This window comes from Zasmidium cellare (genome assembly GCF_010093935.1).
Source record: "Zasmidium cellare ATCC 36951 unplaced genomic scaffold M409scaffold_9, whole genome shotgun sequence".
Lineage (NCBI taxonomy): Eukaryota > Fungi > Ascomycota > Dothideomycetes > Mycosphaerellales > Mycosphaerellaceae > Zasmidium > Zasmidium cellare.
In genome coordinates this window covers 114,504-126,298 of record NW_022986953.1, presented here as the reverse complement: position 1 = coordinate 126,298, position 11,795 = coordinate 114,504, and the positions used below count along the sequence as shown (strand labels likewise).

The 11,795-nt window shown below is 53.9% G+C and overlaps 5 protein-coding genes across 5 annotated transcripts; 3 read left to right on the top strand and 2 right to left on the bottom strand.

The window, feature by feature from the left end:
- Positions 1-32: 32 nt before the first annotated feature.
- On the bottom strand, positions 33-641 carry M409DRAFT_19964 (uncharacterized protein; the record flags this gene model as incomplete). The annotated part of the gene is made up of 1 exon (XM_033805169.1): positions 33-641. One exon carries the CDS (start codon positions 639-641, stop codon positions 33-35), a length of 609 nt encoding a protein of 202 aa, XP_033670441.1.
- Positions 642-1,362: 721 nt separating this feature from the next.
- On the top strand, positions 1,363-2,352 carry M409DRAFT_19963 (uncharacterized protein; the record flags this gene model as incomplete). Its single annotated transcript, XM_033805168.1, has 1 exon — positions 1,363-2,352. One exon carries the CDS (start codon positions 1,363-1,365, stop codon positions 2,350-2,352), a length of 990 nt encoding a protein of 329 aa, XP_033670440.1.
- Positions 2,353-2,719: 367 nt separating this feature from the next.
- On the top strand, positions 2,720-3,728 carry M409DRAFT_36100 (uncharacterized protein; the record flags this gene model as incomplete). Its single annotated transcript, XM_033810502.1, has 2 exons — positions 2,720-3,099; positions 3,158-3,728. The coding sequence occupies 2 exons, from the start codon at positions 2,720-2,722 to the stop codon at positions 3,726-3,728; spliced, it is 951 nt and encodes a 316-aa protein (XP_033670439.1).
- Positions 3,729-4,053: 325 nt separating this feature from the next.
- M409DRAFT_52084 (uncharacterized protein) lies at positions 4,054-5,304 on the bottom strand (the record flags this gene model as incomplete). The annotated part of the gene is made up of 1 exon (XM_033811984.1): positions 4,054-5,304. The coding sequence occupies one exon, from the start codon at positions 5,302-5,304 to the stop codon at positions 4,054-4,056; it is 1,251 nt and encodes a 416-aa protein (XP_033670438.1).
- A 3,835-nt stretch (positions 5,305-9,139) lies between these two features.
- Positions 9,140-11,592, top strand: M409DRAFT_19959 (glycoside hydrolase family 95 protein; the record flags this gene model as incomplete). Its single annotated transcript, XM_033805167.1, has 2 exons — positions 9,140-9,618; positions 9,666-11,592. The coding sequence occupies 2 exons, from the start codon at positions 9,140-9,142 to the stop codon at positions 11,590-11,592; spliced, it is 2,406 nt and encodes an 801-aa protein (XP_033670437.1).
- Positions 11,593-11,795: the final 203 nt, after the last annotated feature.

Genomic DNA, 11,795 nt, shown 5'->3' with positions numbered 1-11,795 from the left:
CCAAGACATATACAACTCGAGCGATGCAAGTTCTAGAGACATTGTCGTGTATGGATGATGGCTTTGAGCGTGGTGGCAAGTTGGAACGAAGGACAGGCCTCCAACCGTTCGAGCAGTCTCAAAACGATCACATCATCTGCTTCACTTGGGCCTTCGCCGAGCCATAGAATAGTCTCAGTTGAGTACGGATATATCAAAGCCATGACTGCGACCTGTGCACCACGTTCAACATCATCTGCTTGGTTGATGCAGATGCCATCGATCCACACCCGCTTTGGTGCATCCCACGCTTCCCCTTGAGGTCGAATGCGGCAAAGCCCTTCATAGAGGTTTTGAGTAATGCGCATCGGGTTTCCAGCGATTTCGATGACGCGAGACAAAGATTTATCGCCATCGCTGTTCATGCCCCAACTGTATGACAGGGCGGCGTAGTTGGAGAAAGGCTGGAGAGGAACCACTTGGATGCTGCACTCCAGAGCATCTTGGAGGCTGGCTGCCGGCTCGATAATCAAGATCCGTATCCATTCGGGGCCGGGTAGCGGTTGATAGTGGTCGTATCGAACAGGATGTGGAGCGGTATGTTGCGCATCTGCGACATCCCAAATGGGCGGCTGCCAGTACTCCTCGGGGAGTGCTGCCATCGGATGTCGACGACAGGCTGTAGAGGGACCGCTTCATGTTGGAAGGAAGCTGAAGTCGGTCGATCGAGCTGGCACTTGCAAAAAGATCCGGTCTGGCCCATGGTGTGGCTTGCAAGGGCCCCAAAACGGTGGAAGCAAGAAGAAGTGTTGTTCACTCACTTAGCAAGTTCTTTCTTGCTGAACACGACTCACATTATTATCACAGCGATTGTGTACCTCGTTGCCCAGCTGGACTGCACGGTACCTCTTTCTATCGCTGTCTTGATACCGCGAAGCTTCATCTCGAAGTCGCACGGAGCGGGCCTCTCGATCACAGTGGCGCGTAGTGCATCTCTGCTGGCGAAACACTGGCGGTGACACTGATGTTGCGGCCAGGTGGCTCGACGTGAATGATGAGAGGATGGCGATGAAGTGGTGAAGGAGGCGAAGTCGAGTGTTGACGTTGCCCTTCGTGTGCACAGGCCACGGAGCAAAGCCGAAGCTGCCACGCCATCCGCGGGCTGGCGACAACACGCACCAGCACACATTCACCACTATTCTTGGATAAGCGCGTGGAAGATTGGTCACAGGCGCGCGACAGGTGAGTGTTTGTGGGCGATTCCTACACTTTCTCGAACTCATCTCGTGCTTCTTTCGTAAGCTGTCAAGAACCTCGAAGTTGGCGACCTTGCCTACAATCTCATACTTGTCAGACAAACCCTCGCATGTCATTGCCTTCACCATGGCGAGGAATCACGTGGGAGGCGATGAAGAAGATGAACACAACGAACTCCCGCCGCCATCATATGCCGAGGCCACAGGTTCATCGGCAAGCCTTCCAATCAACGGACAACAGAGCGGCTATGTAGACGAGAAAGAGCGACTACGGCATTCGTTGAGATCAACGTCGAGCCCGAGTATTCCCCCATATCCCGCGACCGGCATGCTGGAACTTGTCGTTGACTTCAAGAAACCGATGCTGGATTTCTGGACCTTGAACATCACACCCCTGGAACTGTTGCCCGAACTTTCCTACTGGCAACTGAGGTACAGCACAAGATACAAGGCCACAATGCGGAGGCATGCGCCAGAACCACAGTCAAATTTTCCTCTCAGAGAAGTCGCAGAGATCAAGTTCCCTGAAAACGTCAAGCCCGACTGCGGGCCCTTGATCACATTCTGGCCCCACGAAGAGGAGATCGAAAGGGCGGGACTCCGCCATGTCTCTGCGACGGAGAGATACATGCACTGTAGCGGATGGGTCGCGATTAAATTTGCATTGGATCTGCCTGCCTTGGGTGGGTCGAGAGTGGTATGGATGGTCCCCAAGGGGAGGGAAACGACCAAAGACTCCGAACAAGAAGCCAATGTCGAAAGAAATCCGAGCACATCTGAAAAGGCTCCTGACGAACCATCGAGCAAGGATCGAAGAAGATCGACAGTCAAGAGTTTGTCTTGGACGCCTTTTCCAACCCAGCATCTCGTCGAAGAATGGTCGAATCGCATTGTGGCGACCTATACCCGCGCAGCTCCGTGGTCGAAGCACCAAGGCTATTTGACGATTCTACCATCCGAACGAGGATTGACTGCCGAGATCATCGAGGGTATCGTCATCGCTACAGCAGCTATGGTTGGAATGCAGGATGCTATTGGGATGGCCTCCTCGTTGATTGAATCTGGATTTGACTCTGTCAGGAACAAGGGCAAGGGGAAGAGCAAAGACATTGGATGAAGAAGCGCAAACGACACTGGATTGAAAGAAAACTCATTCTGGGCAAATGGTCTTTAATGATCTCTTGCCGCTCCCCACCCGCAGCTACGGCCGCCACCAGGAAAGATCGAACATAGAAGATCAACGTCCTAAACGCTGCATGGTCGAGAAAGCCGTGGAGAAGAACGCTCACAGGTCAGAGCACACGGGTTGGGAAGGAATTGGGTAGAGGCCAGGACTCAGACGAAGACGAAGAGAGACAGGAAACCTTGGAACGAAAGGATCAATAAAGCTTTGGTTAAGGTTTAGCTAGTTGGCTTACATAACGACTACTCTACGCGTCGACATCATCGACGACGCGACTCTCTACTCTCCTCAATCACACAACATGTCTCTCAAACGAAAGGCCGTCGACGTGGCTACTGAAGCCGCGAAGAAGCCCAAAGCCAACGGCTCCATCACGTCCTTCTTCGGCCAGCCCAAGACGAACCCGTCCAGCTCATCGACCAATCCCTCCCAGCCGAGTTCCTCGCCTACAGCGCCCGAGACAGCTCCCATCAAATTCGACAAAGATGCGTGGCTTGCGAAGCTGAATGACGAGCAGAAGCAGCTGCTCAAGCTCGAGATTGAGACGCTTCACGAAAGCTGGCTCGCTGTGTTGAAGGATGAGGTCACAAGTCCTCAATTCCTCGAGCTCAAGAAGTTCCTCAAGAAGGAAGTCGAAGGCGGAAAGAAAGTGTTCCCGCCGAGCGAGGATGTCTACAGCTGGTATAGCCCATCAGATCCACAAGTCCATGTAGCTCGCTAACGCGATCTCCCACCACAGGTCGCGACACACGCCTCTCCCCTCCGTCAAAGCCGTCATCCTCGGCCAAGATCCCTACCACAACATCAACCAAGCCCACGGCCTCTGCTTCTCCGTGCGACCACCAACGAAAGCCCCACCCTCGCTCAAGAACATGTACATCGCGCTGAAGAAAGACTATCCTGACTTCAAAGAGCCGCCGAACGGTGGAGGACTCCTCACGCCATGGGCCGATCGCGGCGTCCTGTTGCTCAATACATGCTTGACGGTGCGTGCTCACGAAGCCAACTCGCACGCCAAGAAGGGCTGGGAGCGTTTCACGCAGAAAGTCATCGATACTGTGGCGATGAAGAGGACGAGAGGTGTTGTGTTCCTGGCCTGGGGCAAGCCGGCGCAGGATCGTTGTGCGAAGATCAATGCCAGCAAGCATCTCGTGTTGAAGAGCGTGCATCCTAGTCCGCTGAGTGCTCATAAGGGATGGTTCGACTGCGGCCATTTCAAGCAGGCGAACGAGTGGTTGGAGAAGAGGTATGGTGAGGAGGGGGTGATTAATTGGAATTTGGATGTCAAGCCTGAGGATGCTGGGGTCTGAGAGACTCTCGTGTAGGCTGTACAAGAGTAAGCGATGGTGCTTTTGGCGTTTCAGTTCTGGTGTGTCTTTTGGAGATGGCTTTCCAATGTACAGGCGCAGGACGGCATTGGTGAGGAGTTGAAGGGCAAGACTGTACAAAACCTCGATGATCGAACCTGGAATGAATCAAGTCATCCGCATGCCTACTTGTTCAAGATTCAGGAGGAGCGGAGTTGAGCCCACGCAACCCGTTCGCGAATCGATACTGACGAGCGACATAAAGACAGACTGCAACCTTCAAATCGACTCCGACCTACGCCCCCAGACTACAATCCAAACCCTCCATTCACTCCAACCTCGCCTCAACAATCGCATAATTCCTCCCCCCACCCGCCCTATGCACCCAATCAACCACCAACCCCGCCTGCCGCAAAACCCTCCGAAACCCCTCCTCCGTCCTCTCCTTCCCCCCAATCCCCATCATCATCAAATCCATCAACGCCATAACCCCACTCCCACCCCTCTCCGGCAAAACATTCTCCGCGATCAGAGCCCGACTATCCGCCGCCATCACAGCCACAAGCTCGCGCAGCACGGCCACGAGGTTCGCGTCGCTGAGGTCGTGCGCGATGGCTTTGAGGTAGTATGCCTTTGCGTTGAGGATGGGTTGCGCGAGGAAGAAGTCGTGCGGTTGGTACGTTATCCCTGGCGGGAGGTTGGCCGGGTTGGACGTCTGCGCGAGGGCGATGACGGGCGCCGTGTCCTGTAGGACGCAGTGGGTGGGTTTGAGGGACGGGTGGGCTTTGAGGATCGCCGCGAGGGCGAGGCCTTGCCCGCCGCCGACGTCGACGAGGGCTTTTCGATCCGCTTCTTCTTCGTCTGAGGAGACGGCGAGTTTGTCGAAGTTGTAGTATCCAACGAATGGGTTGAGTTGTTCGCCGATGGCCATGGATGTTTGGAATCTCTTCATACGCTCTGGATTCATTTCCATCACTTCGAAGGCGGTCTTTACGCCCTCGACGTTGGCGTGCCAGGTCTGGATGTTGAAGCGGGTTGAGTCCCGCGAGGCGCCGGGTTCTTCCCATTTGCCCGTCTGTGCGTGTTGGTGCGTGAGGTATTGGGGGAGGAGAGGCATCAGTCCTCCCAGACCTTCGTCGTAGATGAAGGAAAAGAGTCTGCAGGGCATGGAGTTGGGGTCGGTGAAGCCTTGGGAGAGATGGGTGTGTGAGTATTCTCCTGAAGTGGAGTCCTGGTCGATGAAGTTTGCGTTCACAGGTACGCGGAGCAGGCGCTCGAGGAGAGAGTCTTGGACGCCGCTCTTTGTGGAGAAGTCGGTGAGCGAGATACTACCTGATGCTGGGATCGCCTGAAGAGCGTTCAGTTGAAGCAGCGTGCGTAGGCTAATCGCCTCCAAGGTTGTGACCATCAGGGACGTTGCATAGTCGACTGGAGCTTGGGCTTGGGCGATCAGTTCTTTCGCTTTGGTGATTAGGGGATCCTCGATGCCGAAGGCGCCTGGAGCTGGTTCCTCGTACTTCTCGGCGAGAGGAATGAGTTCTTGGACGAGAGCTTGGAGCCTGGCTCGTGTGTCAGCCATGTCGATGGGGAGATGCGAAAGTCAAGCGTCAGTTGAAGTGGTATTCGGAAGTGGTTGAACGACAATGTGAATGAAGCAAAAAGTAGTCGAAAACGCACTCACTTATACAAGTACTTCAGTGTATCACAAGCAGACAATGGACATCAGGCTGGCTTGAAAGTCGTTCGTTCCATGGAGGCTACATAGCAACGCTGGAAGAGCGAATCCGCCCAGCTCTGCCAAGTTCCTACGCTCCGTAGAAAAGGGGCTGTTGATTGGTTGTATCGAACTGCATACCTCTTGCGGTTGCATGTCGTAGTCGTCTACTCCAATGGGCTGGAGTGTTGTTTGGCTCGCATTTTCGGCAAGTCCGCGGAGGATCCAGCTACGGCTCGCACGAGAAGACAATTCCAAAAACATCGTCCGTGGAAGGCTCCGACCTATTGTTTGCTTCGACACCTTCAAGGGTTGTTCGTACTGCAAGGCCCGGTGATCCGTCACGGCGAATGCGAAATCGAACCACGAGCAGTAGGATGGCAATGTCATTCATTCAGGTGACTTAAACCAAGCAGGAGCAAGTGCTTAGCTGTCTTCGATGATTTTGTCGGATCGTAGTTAATGCATGATGATGGCAGACGTCCTCTTTCCAGCCGAATGATTGCCTTATACACATGCACGAATTGGAGTCCGATCCATGCCTTGCAAGACACAGTCAGTGCATACAGAAGCCACCCACATTGATGCTTCACGCGTCCCTCGCAAACGCCATGGCTAAATGCTGTCTCAATTCCTGAAAGTCTTGCTCTTCCCTGCCTTTTCCTTCTGGTTCCTCGGCAGCCCCTTGGGAGCATCGAGAGACTTGGCATATGGGTTCAGCTGCTTTTCTCTCTTCCTCTTCTCCTTTGCGCTCTCTTTCGTCTCCCGTGGTGGATTTAGGATGCTCGGTGCAGAGGCGTAGTCAAAAGGAACCTCGTCGTCGACCTCGCCATCCGCAGCTTCATCCAAGTCACCTCCTGCAGCCGCTGTCTTCGCAGCTTTCTTTGCGGCCTTTTTAGCGGCCTTTCTCTCGGCCCTTTCCCGCAATCTAGTCTCTTCTGTAGATGGCCCATTGAGGTTGACCTCGTCAAAGTTGGCAGCCATGCCATCGAATGGATCAGCGCGCTTGCGCTTCCTGCCCAGGTCTTTGAGGACGAACGTATCATCTTGCTCTTCCTGAGCTTCCTCAGCGGACGCTGGCTCCGGCGTTGGTGGCTCATCGTTCATAGGCATCGCCTCTGTCGGATCAGCAAAGATTTCTGCTGTGAGTGGCGGGAGCGGCACAGCGAGTGATACTTCAGCCCTCGAGGAGGCTGCGCGCTTTTGATAAGAGCTACTCTCGAATGCAGAGCCCCAGAATGCAGAACTGCTACTTCGCAGCGGCAATGTCGAACTTGCACCATTCACTGCAGCAGGTGTCGGTTGAGGCGCTGGAGCTTTGACTTGTTGTACTGGCACAGGCTCAGGTTCCGGGGCTGTGCGTTCGCTTTTCCGTGGATCAAGACGATTCATCGTTTCCAACATGTCAGGTCCGTCTTCGCCTTCCTCTTTGGCCTTTGCGATAACGCTCACGAGCTCGTCCGCTCGTAGCTTTACCGTTTGAGTGACAGGCTGAGCGATGCCAAAAAGCGCCAGTCTGGTGGGCGGCATGGCTTTAGCAATGGTAAAGATCTGGTGATTTGGCATAATGTAGTGTATGCTGTCGTCCTGCTCGCGTGCGACATCGTCTCGCCACTTGTGCACAGCCCGAAATACGGCAAACTGTTGCCTGTCGAGGAGCGTTGGGGTTCGAGATAGAGGCCTGTACCAACCTATGGGACCTTGGCCAGACTCTACATCGTAGATAGGGTGTTCGTAACGTTGCAAGGCAACTTCGGTACTCTTTTGCAACACATCCCAAATCTTGTCCCCTTCGTGGTCCGGCGCATCGAACCGAGATCGCTCGATGAGTTCGTTGCGCATGCAGTCGAAAATGTACAGGAGAAAGTGGGTGTCGCTACGGGCGTAGTCGAACAATTCCTTGGGTAGCGGTCGAACACGCCAGTCTGCCATCTGGTATTGCTTCTGTGCGTCGAAGTCGACGAACTTCTTGAGTAGGAAAGCAAGGCTGCCTCCTTGATAGCCCAGGGCTCGGGCAGCGTAGTGAGTATCGAACAAGCCCACGAGGTAGAGCCCCAGATCTCTCTGCAGCCACACAACATCCATGTAGGCTCCATGCAGCACCTTGATAATGCTTGGATCGGCGAAGACCTCGTTCAGACACTGCAACTTCCGCCGCCATGGCTTGAGAGTGTCCACTATCCAGTCTTTGTCGCGGGTGCTGATCTGCATCAGACTCACAATACCTATGTACGTGCGGCTGTCGTGATGCTCAAGATCGATTGCGATTTCTTTCGCCTGCTTCAGCTCGTGGAGCATCTTCTCAAGCTCTTCCTCGTCTTCAACGAGCGTTGCCGTGGTGGAATCGAACGGTTGGTACATTATGGGCTCGCTGTGGGTGTACACAGATGACGGGTAGCGGTACTGTTCCAGCTCGACTTGATATGGATGGGGATATCTGTTCGGGAACGTCAGAATCTGCGTAGTACATGCGTGGCTCTTGCTCGCTTTTGAACCATTCACATAGTCGAGTGCCCCGAGAGAAGACGTATGAAAACGTGAGACTTACGCTGGCTGCGATCCAGGCTCGGCAGCGATGGGCTCGGCCTCCAAAGGCACGGATGCGTGAGGCTTGCTCAGCAACAATGGTTTGAAGGGGAGGACCTCATCATTTCTGGTGACATGGTCGAATTTGAGCTGGGGTTTTTCGATCTCAAGCGACTTGACGGTCGCCTCAATCCTTGATCGCTTCGGTGCTCTGTGCAATGCTGCCTTCAATCACAACTCAGTATCCAATTGCTACATTGTCTTCTCTTTCTCGATATGCCTACCTGATCCGCCCCAGGGTTCAATCTCTTTACAGCGCCAGTGAACTCGTCCAGCGCAGTGTCTACGCGCTCGAGCAGGCTGTCGACAACATCAACGACCGCCTTCCAGTTGCCCTCGACGGACTCGAGGTCGCTCAGTCGCGGAGGACGTACTATCTCCGTATTCGCAGTCGCAGTGCCCACCAGGCGGTCCGCAAGGCCCAGAAGGCGCGCATTCTGGCGGTCGAGAGTGGTGCCGACGGAGGAATCGAGAGATCGATGAAAGGCGAGGTCCTCGCTGCCGAGCGAGTTGGCGCTGCGGATGGTGGAGATGAGGGCGGATTTGATGCTCTCTTCCACGCTGTTGAAGTCCTCCATGGTGCGCGATCCGAGGTTGTGGCCTAGGTGGACGCGCGGAAGGGTATGTTTGCGTCCATGTCAGGGCAGTTGTGTTGCAGCCTTCACTCAAAAAGTTCCAGTTCACAAGACGCATGCACAAAAGCACAGGCCGCTGCTTATTCCACTAGCGTCAACTCTGTCGCGGCTAAATGCTCGGCAAAGCTCTCCCGAACGTCTCCTTCTCTCCTCCATCTGACTTCACCTGCGCCGGCCACCGGGCGTGACAATGGCACACACACCTGCTTCTGTGTCTTCGGACATGTGGAGGACCCGTGGTTGAGATTGTCTTGGCTCTCTGCGTCTCCCAGAAGCACAAGTCATTATGAATACTCATCTTTGACAGGCGCCGATCTTACGGAAGAAATAGCCCTTCTCGACCCTCTCCGCACTCGCCTCCACATCCCAATACCACCTCGTACAAGCCAGAGGAGTACTGAGGGGGCTGCATATACATATATATGTGATCAAGAACGTAGGTCTATCCTATCTGCTGTTATTTTCGCCTGATCAAAAACATGCGGCTCTCAGCTGTCGTAACACCTCTACTTTTCTTACACTCTTCTACTTCGCTGGCGAAGAGCCTGTGGTCGACCAAGCCAGCAGTCTCGGATGATGTATTGCGTACTTCATATCCCATTGGCAACGGCAAAGTTGCAGCACTGTCATTTGGGGAAGCTGGCCACGAGACGCTGAGCATTAACCGTGATACTCTCTGGTCTGGGGGTCCTTTCGAGAACAGCAGCTACGCCGGTGGCAACGCTGGCGAGCGATATCAATTCCTTCCTGGTATCCGAGATTGGATCTGGCAGAATGGCACCGGCAATGTGACCAAATTGATGGGAGACAACAACAACTACGGGGCTTATGCTGTGCTTGGAAATCTCACCGTTACCATTGATGGCGTACAGGATGTAACAAACTACAAACGTGTACTTGATCTCGGCACGGGTGTTCACACAACTACGTTCAGCACTCATGGCTCAGCGTACACCATGTAAGTGGTGAGTCCAGACGAACGAAGGAGTCGCTGACAACTCCAAGCAAATCTTATTGCACGTACCCGGACGACGTATGCGTGTACAATGTAGGCTCCACCAGGTCATTGCCAAGTATCTCGGTCTCCATGTCAAACACATTGACGAATGCAACACTTGTCAAGTCGACATGTTCGCAGGATCAAGTACAACTTCGTGGAACAACCAAAGCTGACATTGGCATGATCTATCAAGCAGCGACAAGGGTGGTTGGCAGCAATATTCGCACGCATTGTAACAATGGCTCTTTAATTCTACCGGCGAGTAACCAGCATCGGGCCACTTTCGTCATCGCTGCAGCAACAGATTTCGATCAGTCTAAAGGGAACGCTGAGAATGACTACTCTTTTCGTGGTGTTGATCCTACACCATATGTCAACAACACTGTCGAACAGGCATCAAGAAAGAGCGCTGATCAACTCCTGAACACCCACATCGCAGACTATAGCGCTCTGGCCGACGCTTTCAGCCTCGACCTGCCCGATACACAAGGATCCTCCAAACTGGAAACCGCGGATTTGGTCTCACGCTACGACGCCAATGGTACCACAGGGGATCCATATCTGGAATCGTTGACATTCGATCTTGCCCGCCATCTCTTCATCACCTCCTCGCGAGATGGTGCTCTTCCACCCAACCTGCAAGGCAAGTGGTCCAACGAGCTCACCAGTGCCTGGAGCGCGGACTATCACGCCAACATCAATATCCAAATGAACCATTGGCATGCCGATCAGACTGGACTGGGCGGCTTGCAAACTCCGCTTTGGGAATATCTCATGGAGAATTGGGCACCAAGGGGCGCCGAGACTGCTAAATTGCTCTTCAATGCTCCGGGTTGGGTTGTGCATAATGAGATGAACATCTTCGGCCACACAAGCATGAAGACTGGTGATGCAATCTGGGCCGATTATCCCATCGCCGCCGCCTGGATGATGCTCCATGTATGGGACCACTTCGACTACAGCCAGGACACCGACTTTCTTCGGTCAACCGGATATCCTCTGTTGAAGCAGATCTCTCAATTTTGGTTGAGCCAGCTGCAGGAAGATCAGTACTTCAAGGATGGCACACTCGTCGTCAACCCTTGCACGAGCGCAGAGCACGGTGCTACCACACTCGGATGTACTCACTACCAACAACTCATCTATCAGCTTTTCGAAACGACACTCCAATCTGCCACGGCTATCGGGGACCGCGATAGGCAATTCTTGTCCGACGTCCAGAGCCAGCTCTCGCAGCTAGACAAGGGCCTCCACATTGGGAAGTGGGGTCAGATCCAGGAATGGAAGATTGACATGGACGTTCAGAACGACACTCACCGCCATCTTTCGAACCTCATCGGCTGGCATCCAGGCTTCTCCTTGTCTTCCTACCAGGACGGATACAACAACGACACCATTAGAAAAGCGATTGAGACTACGCTGTACTCACGAGGTGTCGGTATCATAGACTCTAACGCAGGCTGGGAGAAAGTCTGGCGGGCAGCATGCTGGGCACGATTGAAGAACGTCGAGCGAGCTCACTATGAATTGCGATTGACGATTGGGGAGAACTGGGCTGGCAATCTGCTGAGCATGTACTCCGGCGCCAACCTACCCTTCCAGATCGATGCAAACTTCGGTTTTGCGGGCGCGGTGCTGAGTATGCTCGTTGTCGACTTGCCTTTGTCGAACGAACAGTTGGGTAGAAAGGGACGAGAGGCTAGGACTGTGGTGTTGGGTCCTGCGATCCCTGCCGCTTGGGGCAATGGCAGTGTGAAAGGGCTGAGGCTGAGAGGTGGTGGTAGTGTAGACTTCTCTTGGGATGGAGATGGACTGGTGATGAAAGCGAGGTTGAGCGGCAGTCAGCAAGCCGTCAGGGTTGTGAATAAGCAGGGAAAAGTTCTTGCTCAGGCGGGAGGAAGGTCGGGTTGGCACTGGGGCCCGCACTTGTGATGAGATGCCACATGTACTTCGAAACCCGTGAATATTGATAACGAGAACGTTGAGTCTGTGCACATCTCGAAGCATCCGCGTGTGTCTTCAGTGCACTGTCACATGTGAATGTGTGTCGGGCTGCGTAGCTTTCATACCGCACTGCGTACCTTCCATTCGTGGCGAAAGGTCAACTTCACTTCGTCTTCAGAAGTCCACCACCT